This window comes from Numida meleagris, chromosome Z, assembly GCF_002078875.1.
Source record: "Numida meleagris isolate 19003 breed g44 Domestic line chromosome Z, NumMel1.0, whole genome shotgun sequence".
In the NCBI taxonomy this organism is placed as follows: Eukaryota; Metazoa; Chordata; class Aves; order Galliformes; family Numididae; genus Numida; species Numida meleagris.
Genome location: NC_034438.1, coordinates 1,144,580 through 1,158,589, shown reverse-complemented (window position 1 = coordinate 1,158,589; position 14,010 = coordinate 1,144,580). Strand labels below are relative to the sequence as shown.

At 46.0% G+C, this 14,010-nt stretch overlaps 2 protein-coding genes and 1 long non-coding RNA gene across 8 annotated transcripts in view; 1 reads left to right on the top strand and 2 right to left on the bottom strand.

The window, feature by feature from the left end:
- Positions 1-8,310, bottom strand: part of DYM (dymeclin) — a 162,945-nt gene extending 154,635 nt beyond the window's left edge. For 2 of the 5 annotated variants that reach the window (XM_021379772.1, XM_021379776.1), the window contains exon 1: positions 8,153-8,310. The gene's annotated coding sequence lies outside the window, so the exon portion shown is untranslated. Of the gene's footprint in view, positions 1-832; positions 925-7,732; positions 8,083-8,152 lie in introns of those variants that run through there. The other 3 variants (XM_021379773.1, XM_021379774.1, XM_021379775.1) reach the window with 3 other exon arrangements.
- Positions 1,053-1,752, top strand: LOC110389414. The gene is made up of 2 exons (XR_002433204.1): positions 1,053-1,140; positions 1,542-1,752. It is a non-coding gene; the product is annotated as an uncharacterized LOC110389414 (long non-coding RNA).
- CZH18orf32 (chromosome Z C18orf32 homolog) lies at positions 9,344-13,987 on the bottom strand. Of its 2 annotated transcripts, XM_021379778.1 has the most exons (4): positions 13,859-13,987; positions 11,766-12,015; positions 11,043-11,165; positions 9,344-9,884 (listed from the first exon to the last, which is right to left on the bottom strand). In XM_021379778.1, the coding sequence occupies exons 1-3, from the start codon at positions 13,957-13,959 to the stop codon at positions 11,091-11,093; spliced, it is 426 nt and encodes a 141-aa protein (XP_021235453.1). In that variant the 5' UTR covers positions 13,960-13,987; the 3' UTR covers positions 9,344-9,884; positions 11,043-11,090. The 2 variants fall into 2 exon arrangements, with proteins under 2 accessions (XP_021235453.1, XP_021235452.1); XM_021379777.1 differs by lacking the exon at positions 9,344-9,884 and having other exon boundaries at positions 10,362-11,165; positions 13,859-13,986.

Genomic DNA, 14,010 nt, shown 5'->3' with positions numbered 1-14,010 from the left:
GGTGGGTTGGACTCGATGATCTCTAGAGGTCCCTTGCAGCTCCTACAATTCTGTGATTCTGTGATCTTACCTGAATACAAATTTTGCCACTTAAAAAAAAAAAAAAAACGCACAAGTCCCAGCGTGCATTAATTCTGAAATCGAGCCAGTGAATACTAAAGCTAGAGGACGAAGTGGCAGAGAAATAAATCTGCATAGTATACAAGGATCTTGGATCATCATTTATACGTAGAAGAATTGAGGTTCAGGAATTGAGGTTCAGCTTGTACATAGACATCTTAGCCCTGCTGCCCCTGCATTATAAATGCCCAGCTACTACAGAAACCAACAAAGCTGGGGTCCACAAAGATGCTCAGAGGGCTGGAGCACCTCCCCTATGAAGAAAGGTTAAGGGAGTTGGGCTTGTTCGGCCTGAAGAAGAGAAGGCTCCAGGAAGAGCTCACTGTGGCCTTGCAGTACTGAAGGGAGCTTACAGGCAGGAGGGGGATCGACTTTTACACAGTCTGATGGTGACAATGCAAGGGGGTATGGCTTTACACCAAAAGAGGGGAGATTTAGGTGAGATGTTAGGAAGACATTTTTTACTCAGAGGGTGGTGAGTGCTGGCCCAGGCTGCCCAGAGAGGTTGTGGGTGCCCCATCTCTGGAGACATTCAAGGCCAGGCTGGATGGGGCCCTGGGCAGCCTGAGGTGGTGGTTTGCAACCAGCCCATGGCAGGGGGGTGGAACTAGGTGATCTTCAAGGCTCCATCCAATCTACACTGTTCTGTGATTCCAAGAAAGCTCTTGGGTACACCCATTCAAGTAACATGGTGATTTGCTGGCTACTGTACCTTGTGAGCCCTCTCTCGCCCCTAGAGCCTGGCTGACCTCTTCCAAACAGCAGGAAGGTTGGGTACTGTGTGGAGAACAGGAATTTTAGAATTTACCTAATCCTCTTTTACCAAGGATTTTCCCCAAACTGGACTTTGATAACAGCCTCTCTTGTAAAGAAAGGCTGCTCTGCAGGACCTCAGTTCCAACCTCGCTTTAGAATACAAGGCTGAACAGACTCCTATCGCATCACAGTAGGAAAGCCACAAGGAACCCCCCCAGGACAGCTCTTCCACCTCAGAGGAGTCAGTCCCAACCACACCACTAGGTTACTAAAGAAATCTATTTTCTCCCCCTCCAAATACACTAAGAGAAGAGCAATCTAATTGTTTGCTTAAAAAAAAAAAATAATAAGCTTAGAAATTTATTAGCAAGTCATTTTGTTTAATGCAATAGTCTCACCACTACCCACAACTCTTTTCTCCTAAAGAAGCTGTGAATGTCCCCAGAGACTCATAATCTATTCTGTATTACGTGCAACATCTGTTCGGTCACAGAATGTGGTCCCACCATGCAGGAGCAGTTGCTTCAGACTAAATGCAAGAGTGCCTTGCACATCAGGACGTATTTCAGCCTCAAGTAGCTGAATCTTGAATTCACTGTCCCTCCTAAAAGACTTCAATATTAATTATTAACCATGTTTACAGGAATCTCATTTTTCCTCTTCAGGTTAAAAGCAATGCAGCAGTACATACAGCATCTCTTCATGACCCTGCATACCAAATCTTCCTGGTAAGAGCAATATGGATGCTAGAGTTGGAGGTGAAATGCACTTGCAGGACAGCCATCCAGCTGCATACCCTCAGGCTTCTCAGACTGTTAAGGACTCACGTGCTTCACAATTTCTGTTGTTTTATTAAACTGCTTTGGCCAACCTTCAGCCAGAGTTCTGCAGTGTTCCCAGCCTTTCCTTTCACATACACAAACACGTTCATCACAGCACAAAGGTATCTCAAACACAACAGCTTGCAAGCTTAACTCAAGGTAATGTGTACCGTTGAACTTATAGCAAGCTTGTCACACCCTCTAAGCCTTCTGTTTACATAATATTACTACAGTAGTTACAGTTCCACTAAGACTCCCACTGGTCTCACGACGTTGACATTTCACTAATCCACCCAGTAAAGCCAGCTCAGAGCAAAGCAGTTCCCCCTTCTACAACTATCCTCACATTGTTGTTGGGCTGAACCTGCAGGCGATCTGAAAAATACATGTATACAAACATACAGAGACAAATATCAACATACACACAAACATTCAAATGAGACATTCAAATATCCTATATAATCCTAGAATAAAACTTCCCAGAAGCAGAAGACTTATTACCAGTAGGTATTATTTAGCTCCAATACTTGAAGTCAGCTACCCACGCAGTATATTTTAATTCTTTCACAGTCATTCATATTCCAGCAATATTTGCAATCCAATACTTTGTGGACTAAGTATCATACACAATGCTCATCTATTAAACTGAAGAGCAGAGATTGCACCCACAAGTAATGAAGTCTGAACAGACCTCAGTTACACCTCAGAGATGAGGATGTCCATGCAGGATCAGAGCCTAAAGCTGTAGATCTCCACTGAAGGCATCAGGTCCAATCTTCAAAATCTGCATACTCACCCTCACTGGGTATTTTCTAATCTCCAGGACAATCTCGTTTCTCAGTAAGCAGCCTGAGAGCTGATGGCAACAGACATTAAAAGTCCAAAGCAGCAGCACAGCCCTCAAGTTTGCTCCTGGGAAATGTTTCTTGAATGCGTTTCAGCCTGCTCTGTCAGACCAGGAAAGTTCCAGTAAACCTGAAGCCCTGCTCCTTCGGTTGTCTTTAAGAATCCCAGCTTTCAGCTCCCAGCAACACACTCCTGCACCTCTAGGCACACTGCAAGGGAGACTGTCAAACCAAAGGCAGGTTCACATCAGTCCCAGCTGATCTGGGCAGGCACACGCATGCACTGATTTCATCCTCAGCCTCCTGCACCCTGCCTCACCGAGCCCGTTCCAAACTTCAGCACACATCAAGGACTGCAAAACCCTCATGGGGTCAGAAATGTTATTGCTGTTCTTCAGCACACAGCCACACAGAACTCCGGGATGTGAAAGAAACGTTCCAAACAAACAAACAAAAAAAAAAACACCTAAGAAATGATATCACCTGCTTCTTCCACTACCCGCTGCCAGAAGTACCACAAGGGTCCCCAGGTGACAGTGTGCCAGGCAGCTGCTTCCAGGAGGAAAGCTGTTTGGTAACACATACCCAAAGCTCCAAATGCACTGAAAAAGGACTGACAGGTCCCAGCGGCAGAAATCAATACCGACGCTGTATTACCAGAAAACTTGAATTCCAGCAGATAAAATGCAGTTTCTCTTAACAGTACCGCCTGCTATTTTCTGCTCACTTCTAGGAAAAAAAAAAAAACGAGCAAAAAAGAATCTGACAATTCAACTTACAGCTGAGTTCTCCGAAGTATTTATTATCTGAAAGCAAGAGACAGCTGGGTGACAAAGCTCCCTTAATACAGATGCTTTTGCCCTCACCTGATGTATTACGCATTCATTCTATTGCGCAGCTCAGGGAACAGTTTGGGGGAAGCTTTGCTACTGGTGAAGCTAAAAAAAGCAAGAAATATGATTTCATCCTTATTCAAAGGCAAAAATCCATTACACAAATACTTCACACTAATACCAAAAGATTGTTCCCATTCCTGTATACTCCAAAGTGAGGCACAAAAGCTTAAGGATTTTGTCCTTACCAATTAAATTGAACCAGAATCCCTGCTAAACGAGATTAGTGATGCAGAAACACGCTGCAACGAGAACTTATGCCCCTAAAAGCAATTATAAAAAAAATACTTCTTTACAACCCTCAGAATTTAAGATTTTTTCTGTTTTTCATCAGAAAAAGCATGAAAATATTTTTGTACTTCAAGGCGTGTTAAAAAGTCAAAAAAATAAATAAATAAATAAAGAGCAGAGAGAGGTCAGCCACACCTCAGTGCCTGGCAATGAACAAATGCCATCAAAGCACTGCCATCAATTCACCTTCCCCTGTCTGAGCTCCCCAAGAAACTGTTCCTGCTCACTTTCTTTCCCACTGTACTGACTCCTGGTTGCCCCCACACCTCTCCCACGTCCCACATGTGAGTGTCCCTTTCCCTAATTGCAGGCAAAGCTGCCCAGATATCATTCTCCATGTCACCTCTACCCACCCCCTTTCAGACTCCAAAACATCCTCAATTCTTATCTCGAAGAATTTAAGATCATTCAGCTGAGCTGTACACTGTTTTCTCCTGTAGACAAACAAGCACAGCATCCTTTCTGTCCCTCCTGTTCAGCAACTCGTCCTAGGGTCCACCCCCTTCTGCAAGCAGGAGCCTGGAGCAGGCAGCACTGCTGTGACGTTACGCGGTCCCTACGGGTCGTGCTGAAGCTGAGTCCTGCACAGCAGCAGAACCAACGCATCCTGACAGATTTGCTGCCAGCAAAGTACGCCCTCACAGGGGAGGCGGGGAGCAGCTGAAAGCTGAGGACAACACTACGCCTTCTGCTCTGGTTCATCTCCCACACACGTTTTCCGTGGGAGTCAGTCTCCATAAAAGCCTTGTTCCCAGGAGCGCAAGATGCTCCTTCCCACCCCACCCCCAGGACGGGCGTTGTGCTAACAGCTAGAGAAGAGATTTCTGGAAACCTTCTTGCTCAGGTAGCATATTTCAGGCAGAAGAAACTGAACGTCAGCGAGCCCAGATGCTGATGACTGATGAAAGAGCTCTGTGGGAGATGCTGATCCCCCTGGGCCGTGCTGCTGCACCTAAGGTAACCCTCCAGTCAGCTGATTTTCAATACAACATTCTGGGAAGGAGGTGCAAAAAAAGAGAAAGCGTACATTCTATAACAGACAGGCAGACACAAGGCTTATGTAATTTCTCAGTGCCATCTCAAGAGCCCACAGCTCTTTCACTCCTTATAACAGATACAGAAGCACCAGCCAACAGGACCTGCAACCCTCAGCCAGAAAAACGACAGTGAGTGACGCAAAACCTAGGTGTCCACTCGCAAGCATCAACCATCCAAAGCAAACATGAGAGGAGCACGCTGGTGAAATCGTTCTTAATGACCTGAGAGCTGATAAACAAATTGCAATTAGTTGTCGGGAACATTCAGAAGAAAAAGACAAAAGAAAACACAAGGTCTAAAAAAAAAAAAAATATTCACAGTGTTACATTACAGCACAGGACAGCAATAAGCAAATACACGTTTGTGCAAATGATGCATGCTCTAAGGCAGCACGCCTTTCCACTATTGCTTTCAAGACCCAAAACTCAAAACCATCCTATTTCCATGCATCAGCCCTCGTATTAGCACACACTAATTCACAGCGAGCTTATTCACCCTCTCTCCCCTCAGTCACTGTGTGCCATTGGAGGCAAACAGCAGGCAGGAACTTAGAAGGAACTGTGCTGACAGGACACGAGTCCAACAAACACCTTTTTGTTAAGAAACGTCAGAGCTTTCCTCTGCCTTGTAAAGGTAAATCAGCACTGGATCTAAATCCTTCACCATGTCGCAAGTCCAAGTCTGAGTTCAAACACAGCACATGTTTTCTGCCATAGAAGAAAGTATTTTCGCTTCTATCTGGTGAGTAGAAGACCAGCGGAAGGAAGGAGCAGGCTGGGTGAAGAACATCTCACATTTGTGTGTAACTGGTGGAGCAAAGCTTTTAGGTAACTACCACAGGAACACAACATCCTCCAAAAGCTTCAAGTAGAAACTGAAATACTAGCTCTGCTCTTCACACAGGAAAAACACTGCTTTTCGTGCGCCATCACCAGTCAGATTCCTGCACAAGAGCTGTACCGCAGCTATACAACTAGAGGAACAAATCTAACCTCACGTGAGAATATTGCAGGATACGGAGCTTATACAGAAATAACAGAACATGTGCACTGTATATTGAGATCTGACTGTCCAGCTGAAAAACACACTGAATATCTGCACCATTACTAATGTCACTCATTTGGCCCTATCCTCCTCCAGCAGCCAGAAATAAGCTCTATTACTTGAGAAAACAGAAAGCAACAGCATTCAGGAGCGCAGTTAAACAGCTGTAGGCTGCCATGATGTCTCTCTCGATTCAGCTACCTCTTACACCTCATAAAGGGTTTGGTGCAAATGAAACCACTTGGCAAGCTGTGATTACTATCAGGTACAAGAGGCTACCCACTGCAGAGAACACACTTGGAAGAAATATCCATCCTCTCTGACAATAGCTCTTCAGCCGCCAAACAGGATTTCTTGCTTTAATACGTCCTTGCACAAAAAGGCACGTGACTTCATAACCCTGCAAGCCCAACTGTCAGTCATTAGCACGCTAAGAACAGCCTGGGATCTTCCTATTCATCTGCCAAAATCATTGGAGACATCAAAGCCATCTATCTCCCATATTCACTTGCACTGTATACTTCCCTACTGAATTTAACTCATTCTGAGTTAAATTTCCCAGCCAAGTGCTGGGAAGAGCAGCAAGGAGCTGACAGCCGCTCCAGCTGTGTGCTGTGTGGATTCCAGCCCACGGAGAGCACAAAGTAACGCTTTCCTCAGCTCTGTGCAATCCAAGCAGCAATGACAACTTCTAATTTAAAATCGCTGGTGCAATTTCACTGCTTTTTACTCACAAATTGGTACAATTAGGAATTACACAACACAGAGGGCTTCAGCATTAGACTCAATGGACCAGGAGCTCGTTTGCACTCCCCAGCACTCAAGAAGTGCCCAACACAGAGAATAGTAGTCCTGTACTTCTATAAATCATAGAATGGTCTGAGTTGGAAGGGACCCTCAAAGGCCATCAGGTCCCACTCCCTCCAGTGCACAGGGGCACCCACAGCTCCATCAGTGCTCAGAGCCCCATCCCTTGACCCTGGGTGTCTGCAGGGACAGGCACCACCTCCTCTCTGGGCAGCCTGTGCCAGTGCCTCACCACCCTTAGTGTAAAGAACTTCTTTAAATCCAACCTAAATCTCCCTTCTTCTAGTTTGAAACCTTTTCCCCTCATCCTGTCACCACAGGCCCTGATAAACAGTCTGTCCGTTTCTTTCCTATTCTTCCTCTTTCCTTCCCCTTTTGATACTGAAGGCCGCTCTCAGGTTTCCCTGGAGTCTTCTCTTCTCCAGGCTGAGCAGCCACAGCTCTCTCGGCCTGTCCTCAGAGGGAAGGTGTTAGATCTGCAGCCCAGCATGTTATCCCTCAGCACATGCAATGAAAGAAGACAGATGAAGACAAGAACTGGTATCAATGAAAGTATGCTTCACAATCTTACAGTATTTACCACTCTTACTAAATATTATCCTTCAGAAGCAAAGAGACCAGTGTGGGAAATAACCAGGAAACTGAGTGACACTGAGAAAACGTTGCATAAGGTGAACTGCTTTAGCACCCCTGAGCGCTCCCAAAAGCAGAAAAGACAACACAACTCTTAGCTTCCTCATTGGAACCGTAGAATCGTTAAGGTTGGAAAAGATCTCCAAGATCCCCAAGCCCAACCCACCCCACCATGCCCACTGACCACGTCCCCACGTGCCACATCTCCAGGGCCCATGAGCGCCCCGAGGGACAGGGACTCCCCACCTCCCTGGGCAGCCTGTGCCAGTGCATCACCACTCTTGGGTGAAGAAATTTCCCCTGATATCCAACCCGACGCTCCCCTGGTGCAACGTGAGGCCAACCCCTCTTCTCCCGTTGCTGTTACTCAGCAGCAGAGGTCGAACCCCACCTCACTTTCAGGAGTTGTAGGGAGGGATGAGGTTTCCCCTGCACCTCCTCTTCCCCGGCCCGACCCATCCCAGCCTTCCCACTGCTAAGACACCTCATTAAAAGTGTTAAGTACTGGACGTGCAAGCCGCTCCCTTTGTTTTCAGCTGCACCCAGGACCTCTCAGCGTCCTGCAGGGAAGCCCTCGGACCCTGGCCGCTCTCTGAGTCCCGGGGGAGGACTGTGACAACCCGCGGTTCGCTGCGGGACGGGAAGTCACAGTGCCCAGCCCTGTGCGGGCAGAGCCCCGCGGCCTGACACGGCGCTGCCGTCGCTGACAGGAGCGGACCGCAGGCAGCGCGGTGCGGCACGAGGGCGGACCGAGCCGGTTTCACGGCTCTCCCCCCCCCCCCAACAGAGCGTGACCCGGGCCCGGAGGCTTTAACGCCGAAGAAGACGCAGCCGAGCCCCGCCCTCCGCTAAGGCCCAGCAGCGCTGTCCGCCGCGCTCCGCCGCGCGCTGAGGCCGCGCTTACCGGGTAAGGAACCGCCGCTCCAATGGCTGTAACGGACACGCACACACCGCCCGCCACGGGGGCGCTGCCCACCACCCCCCGCCTCACGCAGGCGCACACGCGCCGCTGCCGCCCGCCTGCGGCCTTCCACGTCGCCGGCACGGCCGCTCTGCGCATGCGCGAGGGCCGGGGCCGCGGGGCACGCCGGGAAATGTAGTCCGCCGGCCGGGAGGACGGCGGAAGTGTAGTCCGCTGGGCTGCCTTGAGGGTGTAGTGAGGGGTACCCACCCTTCTTCTATGCTTGGCGGCCTCTCATGGTGCCTAAGGGGGGTTTCAAATAAAGTAAAGGAAAAAAGAAAAGTGTAGTAATGGGATTTAAAAACATTTCTGAAGGAAGAGGGGTAGCACACTAGCAAACATGGGTTTTCCTACACCAGTTCAATTGCTGCAGTCGCGTCCACTGGAAAGCAAATACAGCAACGGTCTGCAAAACCAAACGTGCAGCTTGAGTGAACATTCACGTTGTGACAGCCAGAAAGATGCACGCAGAAGGTAACCCCTTCTCTCATGCACTAGGCAGTGTGATGAAGCTGTCAGCTCTCATTAAAGGCAGGGGGAGTTCGCCCAAGCACGGATGTTTTCTCATCATTTCCTACACTCGTGGCCTCTGAAGATGTCGTTCCTTTCACAAAGACATTCTGAAGTGCAGAGAAATGGAAGGTGTCTGTCGGAAGGCTGGGGCACAGCTGTGAACATTCAGTAGTTTGTGGTTGGAACTCGACTGCTCTCTGTAACGCACCCAAATAACGATCACTTTGCACCAAATTCTAGCAGATGTCCGTACACGGGGTGTCCAAACCTGTTTCTAGATGCTGCTTCTAATGAATGGCAAAATTTTCTGATTTTCTTTACATATATTTTACAACCATAAAAGGATTTCTGTATTTTTTCCCTACTTTTTTTTTTTTTCTTAAACACAGCTTTGTGCCGTTCTTTGCATTGCAGCACAAGATACCCTGCACACCTTCAGGCAGCTTGTTTCTTCCACACACTTTTCTAAATGATTTTTTTTTATTATTTTGCTTAATTATTCACAATGCAGTAGGATTACGGACCTAATCCTGCAAAATGCGAGGAGCCCAAGCACAGCTCTGGTACTTCTTGTCATGCTCACAGCTCTTAGAGGTGAATGTACTACACAGCACATCTGTGAGAGGTTACAGGAATGCATTATCTTTTATTGCATGAATTATGTCATAGGTGCATGCTTAGAATAACAGAACCAGGTTTTGTATCACAGAAGGTATTGCAGTAGTCCAGGAGAAAGATGTACCTGTGAAAGATGTACCTGTGGGGGCTTACGCTCCAAGGGTAATGCAAAAGCTGATTAAATAATACAAAATCCACCTCCTAACAGACTGGCTCATTAAGGGAGATTAAGCAGCATTGTCTTACATCTTAAATTCTATGATTAGAAGGAATTTTCTATGATCGAATTCATTAGAAAGATAATAGAACAACGGCCCAGTATCCAGCTGTGAACACTGCAGCCTGATTCACACATGCCCTGACAAAATCTGAGCAGTGGTAGAAAGGAACACACCTCCCCAGAGGCAGCTGACAACCACAGAGTAAATACTTCTCTGGCAGAAGAAATCACGGTTCAAGGATGAGCCAGGACTTCAGTGACATTTCAAGGGGAGCAAGATGCCTCTCACCACTCCAGTCCGCAGCCCTTCTTCGTGCAATAATTCTTGAACGAACACAGAAACAATTATCAGCTCTTCTTGCTATTAGAATACTCTCAAGGTACAATCCATGAAACATCTCCCTATAAAAATGTATGACTGTAAGACTTATGTGAAAATGATAAGTAATCCTGTATTGCTGGAATGGCTGGTGTGGGGTTGAGGATTTTTTTTTTGTTTTTGGGGTTGTTTTTTTTTGTAATCTTTTAGACAGTCCTCTGGTTTGGAAGAGAGGACAAAGCAGGAATTGTAACTTCTACTCCTATTAAACACAAAGGCATCATTTCGGGACGCAATTCAGAACCAGAACACATCTTCCCAGGAGGATGCAGAGCTGCATGTGCTGAGATCCCTTCCTTCATCCTGCAGTCAGTGTATCTATGACCCACCTCAGCCTGCTGACTGACTACAGGTTTTCAAAGATTTTGTTACCACCCTAGATGTTTATTCTACAGAAACCTAAAAACAACTGCACAAAGCAATTTAATTTTTAAATAAAGTCCTGCTTTATTATAATTCAAATTACACAAGCATGTTGAAAGAGGTTTTAGTCTTTTTTTCTTAAAGATACACGTGTATCATTTGAAACCACTGCAACAGAATGTAAAGCAACAATTCTCTTGCATCATGTCCTTGCCAATCCTTTTCAGGAAAGAAAGGTAGAGCATTAAGGAAAAAATGACTGAAAGTATCAAATCGAGACTTCCTATTTCTAGTAAGCTAAGAAAACTTTGTGCACAGCGTAACTCCTTTAGTTCATCCACAAATTTCACATGGCAGGCTCTACTCTTCATAATTTTGACCATAATATTTATGTTGCCACAATGTAATTAATAGTTCTTTAACAAGGTCAAGGCTGCAGTTTTCAAGTGGAAGCCTGAAGTACTGCATTCACAGCGAGCGAAACTAAGCAACACATTTAGCTAGACTTATCCACAAACTACTTAATCTAATCTCTAATTATGTCAAATAGATTATAGATGCCAAGTGGTTCCAGTGAGGAAAATAAAGAATAACTTAATGCAGTTTTCAAACATTTCATATAAGAAATTTGCTAGCTGCCATTTTAGTGGCAAAAGAGAACCTCTCCTGTAAGTGGTAAGGGGTTTTACTCAGCTGAAATGTGCAAAGAACAAAGTCTCAGTGTGAGCAAGAGCAATCACCAGTTCATGTTGGACACAAGGGAATGAAATCCGTAGGAATGAATTCCTCTAATCTGCTTTCTTGTCAGACACGTCTGTAGATCCCTTTGCAGAAATTCCATTTGCAAACCCATTGCTTTCAAACTGCAAATAAAAGACAACACCTTTAAAATGAGATGTCAAAAACTATTTTTACAGCCAGGAAAGTAAAACTCAGTGATGCAAATGACTTTTGTAAGCACAGCCAAGGAAGACTCATGCAGTATCTGCCCTAAGAATCAAAGTGATGGAATTTCTTTGGATTTACACGTGATTATTTGGGGTAGGGGATGAGGACAGAGGCAACCTCTGCTTTTTGTTAGAAGAGATACATAGTGAATGCACAATTTCAATACATGGAACATTTTATCCCATTGTGAGTGGCAGAGCTAGCAGAATAGTTACTTTTTATAATCTGCTTCATGCATCTGGTACAATGTATTAATCACTTTGCTTCCTGCTTTTCTAAAGGCATAGCCAGAGTACTGTCTTCAAGCTTTTTCAGAACACAGGTGCAATTCCTGTCCTTCCAAAACCTCCCAGAAGCTGTTCGGGAGAAACTGGTATTTCCAGCCAGCTCAGTACCGTCAGCTCACTTTCAGAAGTAAATAGCCACAAAAGCTACTATGAAAACATCCAACTTCTGTGGTGCCCGCTGCTGCTCTATCTGGAGATTCCCTCATTAGCTAAGCGCATTAATCTTACCTTGTAAATTCCAGATTCATTCCCCTTATCTCTTTGTGTGGCTGAAGGTGCCTGCGGATTTCCAGCACTGCCTCCTTGGCCTTGTTTCGTGCCTGTTTCTTGCACAGCTCTCTTGGACCACACACGCTTAATGAAAGGAGCAATAATGGGATAGATGTAGGGCTCGAGGAATTTCTTGTAGACCCAGAGAAGAACTGGTATTACAATGCAAGGGATGCACACCATGGCTTCCTCTTCTTCTGTGACAAAACTGAAAAGCAAAAAAGTTTACAGTTTTTGTATGCCTCCAGTTAAGAAAACAAAAAACAAAGTCTTAAGAAAGGATTGTAGTTAACACTTAAAGAGAAAAGATCTCTTAAAGATAGATTTTTAAAGTTCAGAAGTGCCGATGTTATACCCTAAGTTGAGAGCAGCTGTCTGTTCCAATGCTATAAAGTCCTCACAAACAATAAGGGCAACACTCCTGACATTTTAATGGTAATCTTTGCTCTTTTTTGGTTAATTCATCATCCTCACAGCTCAAAGTCAGAAAAAAACGTATTCAGAAAACCACACTTTTTTGCTTAAATCAAAAAAAGAACAGGATCTAAGGAGAGTATGTGTTACTTTCTTCCACCTGCACTGGACTGGGAGTCACTTGATCTCGCACCATTTCAATACAATTAGCCAAACTATCAGAAAATTAAGAATCCCTTCTGTCCCAAAACCTGTGATTTTGGGAGTGATTTTCAAAAACAGCAACCCAAAGTCTGCAATGAACAAAGCAGAAAACCAAAAACCAAAGTGCAGGGGCAGAAAGGTGCAACTGGGAGAGGAACTGCTTAAGTAGAATAAGAACTGTCCCCTTCTGTGGTGGTGAGGTACCAGATACACTATGCTCTGCTGCACAATGCAACTCTGCCCTTCACATTTCTCCTTCTTGGCTGCCAACACCTGAATTCTTACATTAAAACAAACAACAAAAGCTTTCCACAATCCCTCCACGAAGATGCACATCCTCACTTAGGACATTCTTTACTCTTTTCAAATTATCCCAGTGTAGCCCCAGGCAGGCCCTGTGAAGCACAAGAACATCAGCTTCCAGTTGACTGCTTCCAGAGACAGTTCTCCCCTCTTCCAATGTAGCAGTACAGAAGCTGATGGCCTCTGAAGCCAGATGGGAATCTTACACTGGAAAAATATGAATGAGGCAACCCATTAAAGCCATCTGAAAAGACTTATGCACTCTTGGTGCCTGACTTCCTAGCTATCAAATCTTCTGTGAAACGCTGAGGAATTATCCAGCTGCTGAAGAATGACAGAAACAACAGGCTGCCTTCCTGAGACAACGTCAAGTGTCTTTGCAGTCACTTTGCACACAGACAAGTGATAGCTCTGTCAGATGCAGAAAGCCACAGGAACCAAAAGAACAGCCCTAAAATACTGCAATATTGTTCCAAAGTTTATTCTGTGCTTTCACGATGCTTTGTTGCCTGGCTGGCAAGCAATTCATTTTTAGAAAAAAATAATGAAGTGGCAAAGGGTGAAACTGTAATAACCTTACTACTTCACCAAACATGCCTTTGTTTGTCTCTAAGCCACCCACATGCGAGTCAGTGGAGAGAGCAAGCATGACATTGCACATTTAAACGCATTTGGTGTTTGTTTCCCACTTCTAACTCCATTATTATCGAACCATTCTTATGAAAACAAAACAAACAAACAAACAAAAAGTAACGCAGACAAAAAAGGTTTAATTCCCGCAAAAAGAATAAGCTGCTCCAGAAGGCCTCGCTCGTGCAACACTGCCCTGCGCTGTGTCGCTACCGGTGCCGAGGCCGGAAAGTTCCTAGAACCTGCCCGGTTCCGTCAAATCGCTGAGCCGCCAGCGGCTGTATTTTCCCTCAGGGGCACGAACACAAAGGCCGGAGAGCCCCAGAACGAGTGAAGCTCCGCTCCAATGGGCGCTGAAACAAACAGCTCCCACCTCCGGCACGGACTGCTCCCGGCTGGAGGGACGAGGGGTAAGCGGAAAAGCAGCTCCGGGGACAGGCGGCTGGGCTGAGCCGGACCGGCACCGAAGGCAGCAAAACCCGAGGAGACACAGCACTCACCTCAGCCACCCTGCTCCAACCACACCGGAAGTAACCCACCCCCCACTTCCGGCGGAAGCGCGTAGATGGCCCCACCCAATCAGACGTGGAGTCAGCGTCATGTGATCCCGCCCCGCGGATGTGACGTATAAGGCGAGCGTCGTCACGGGCAG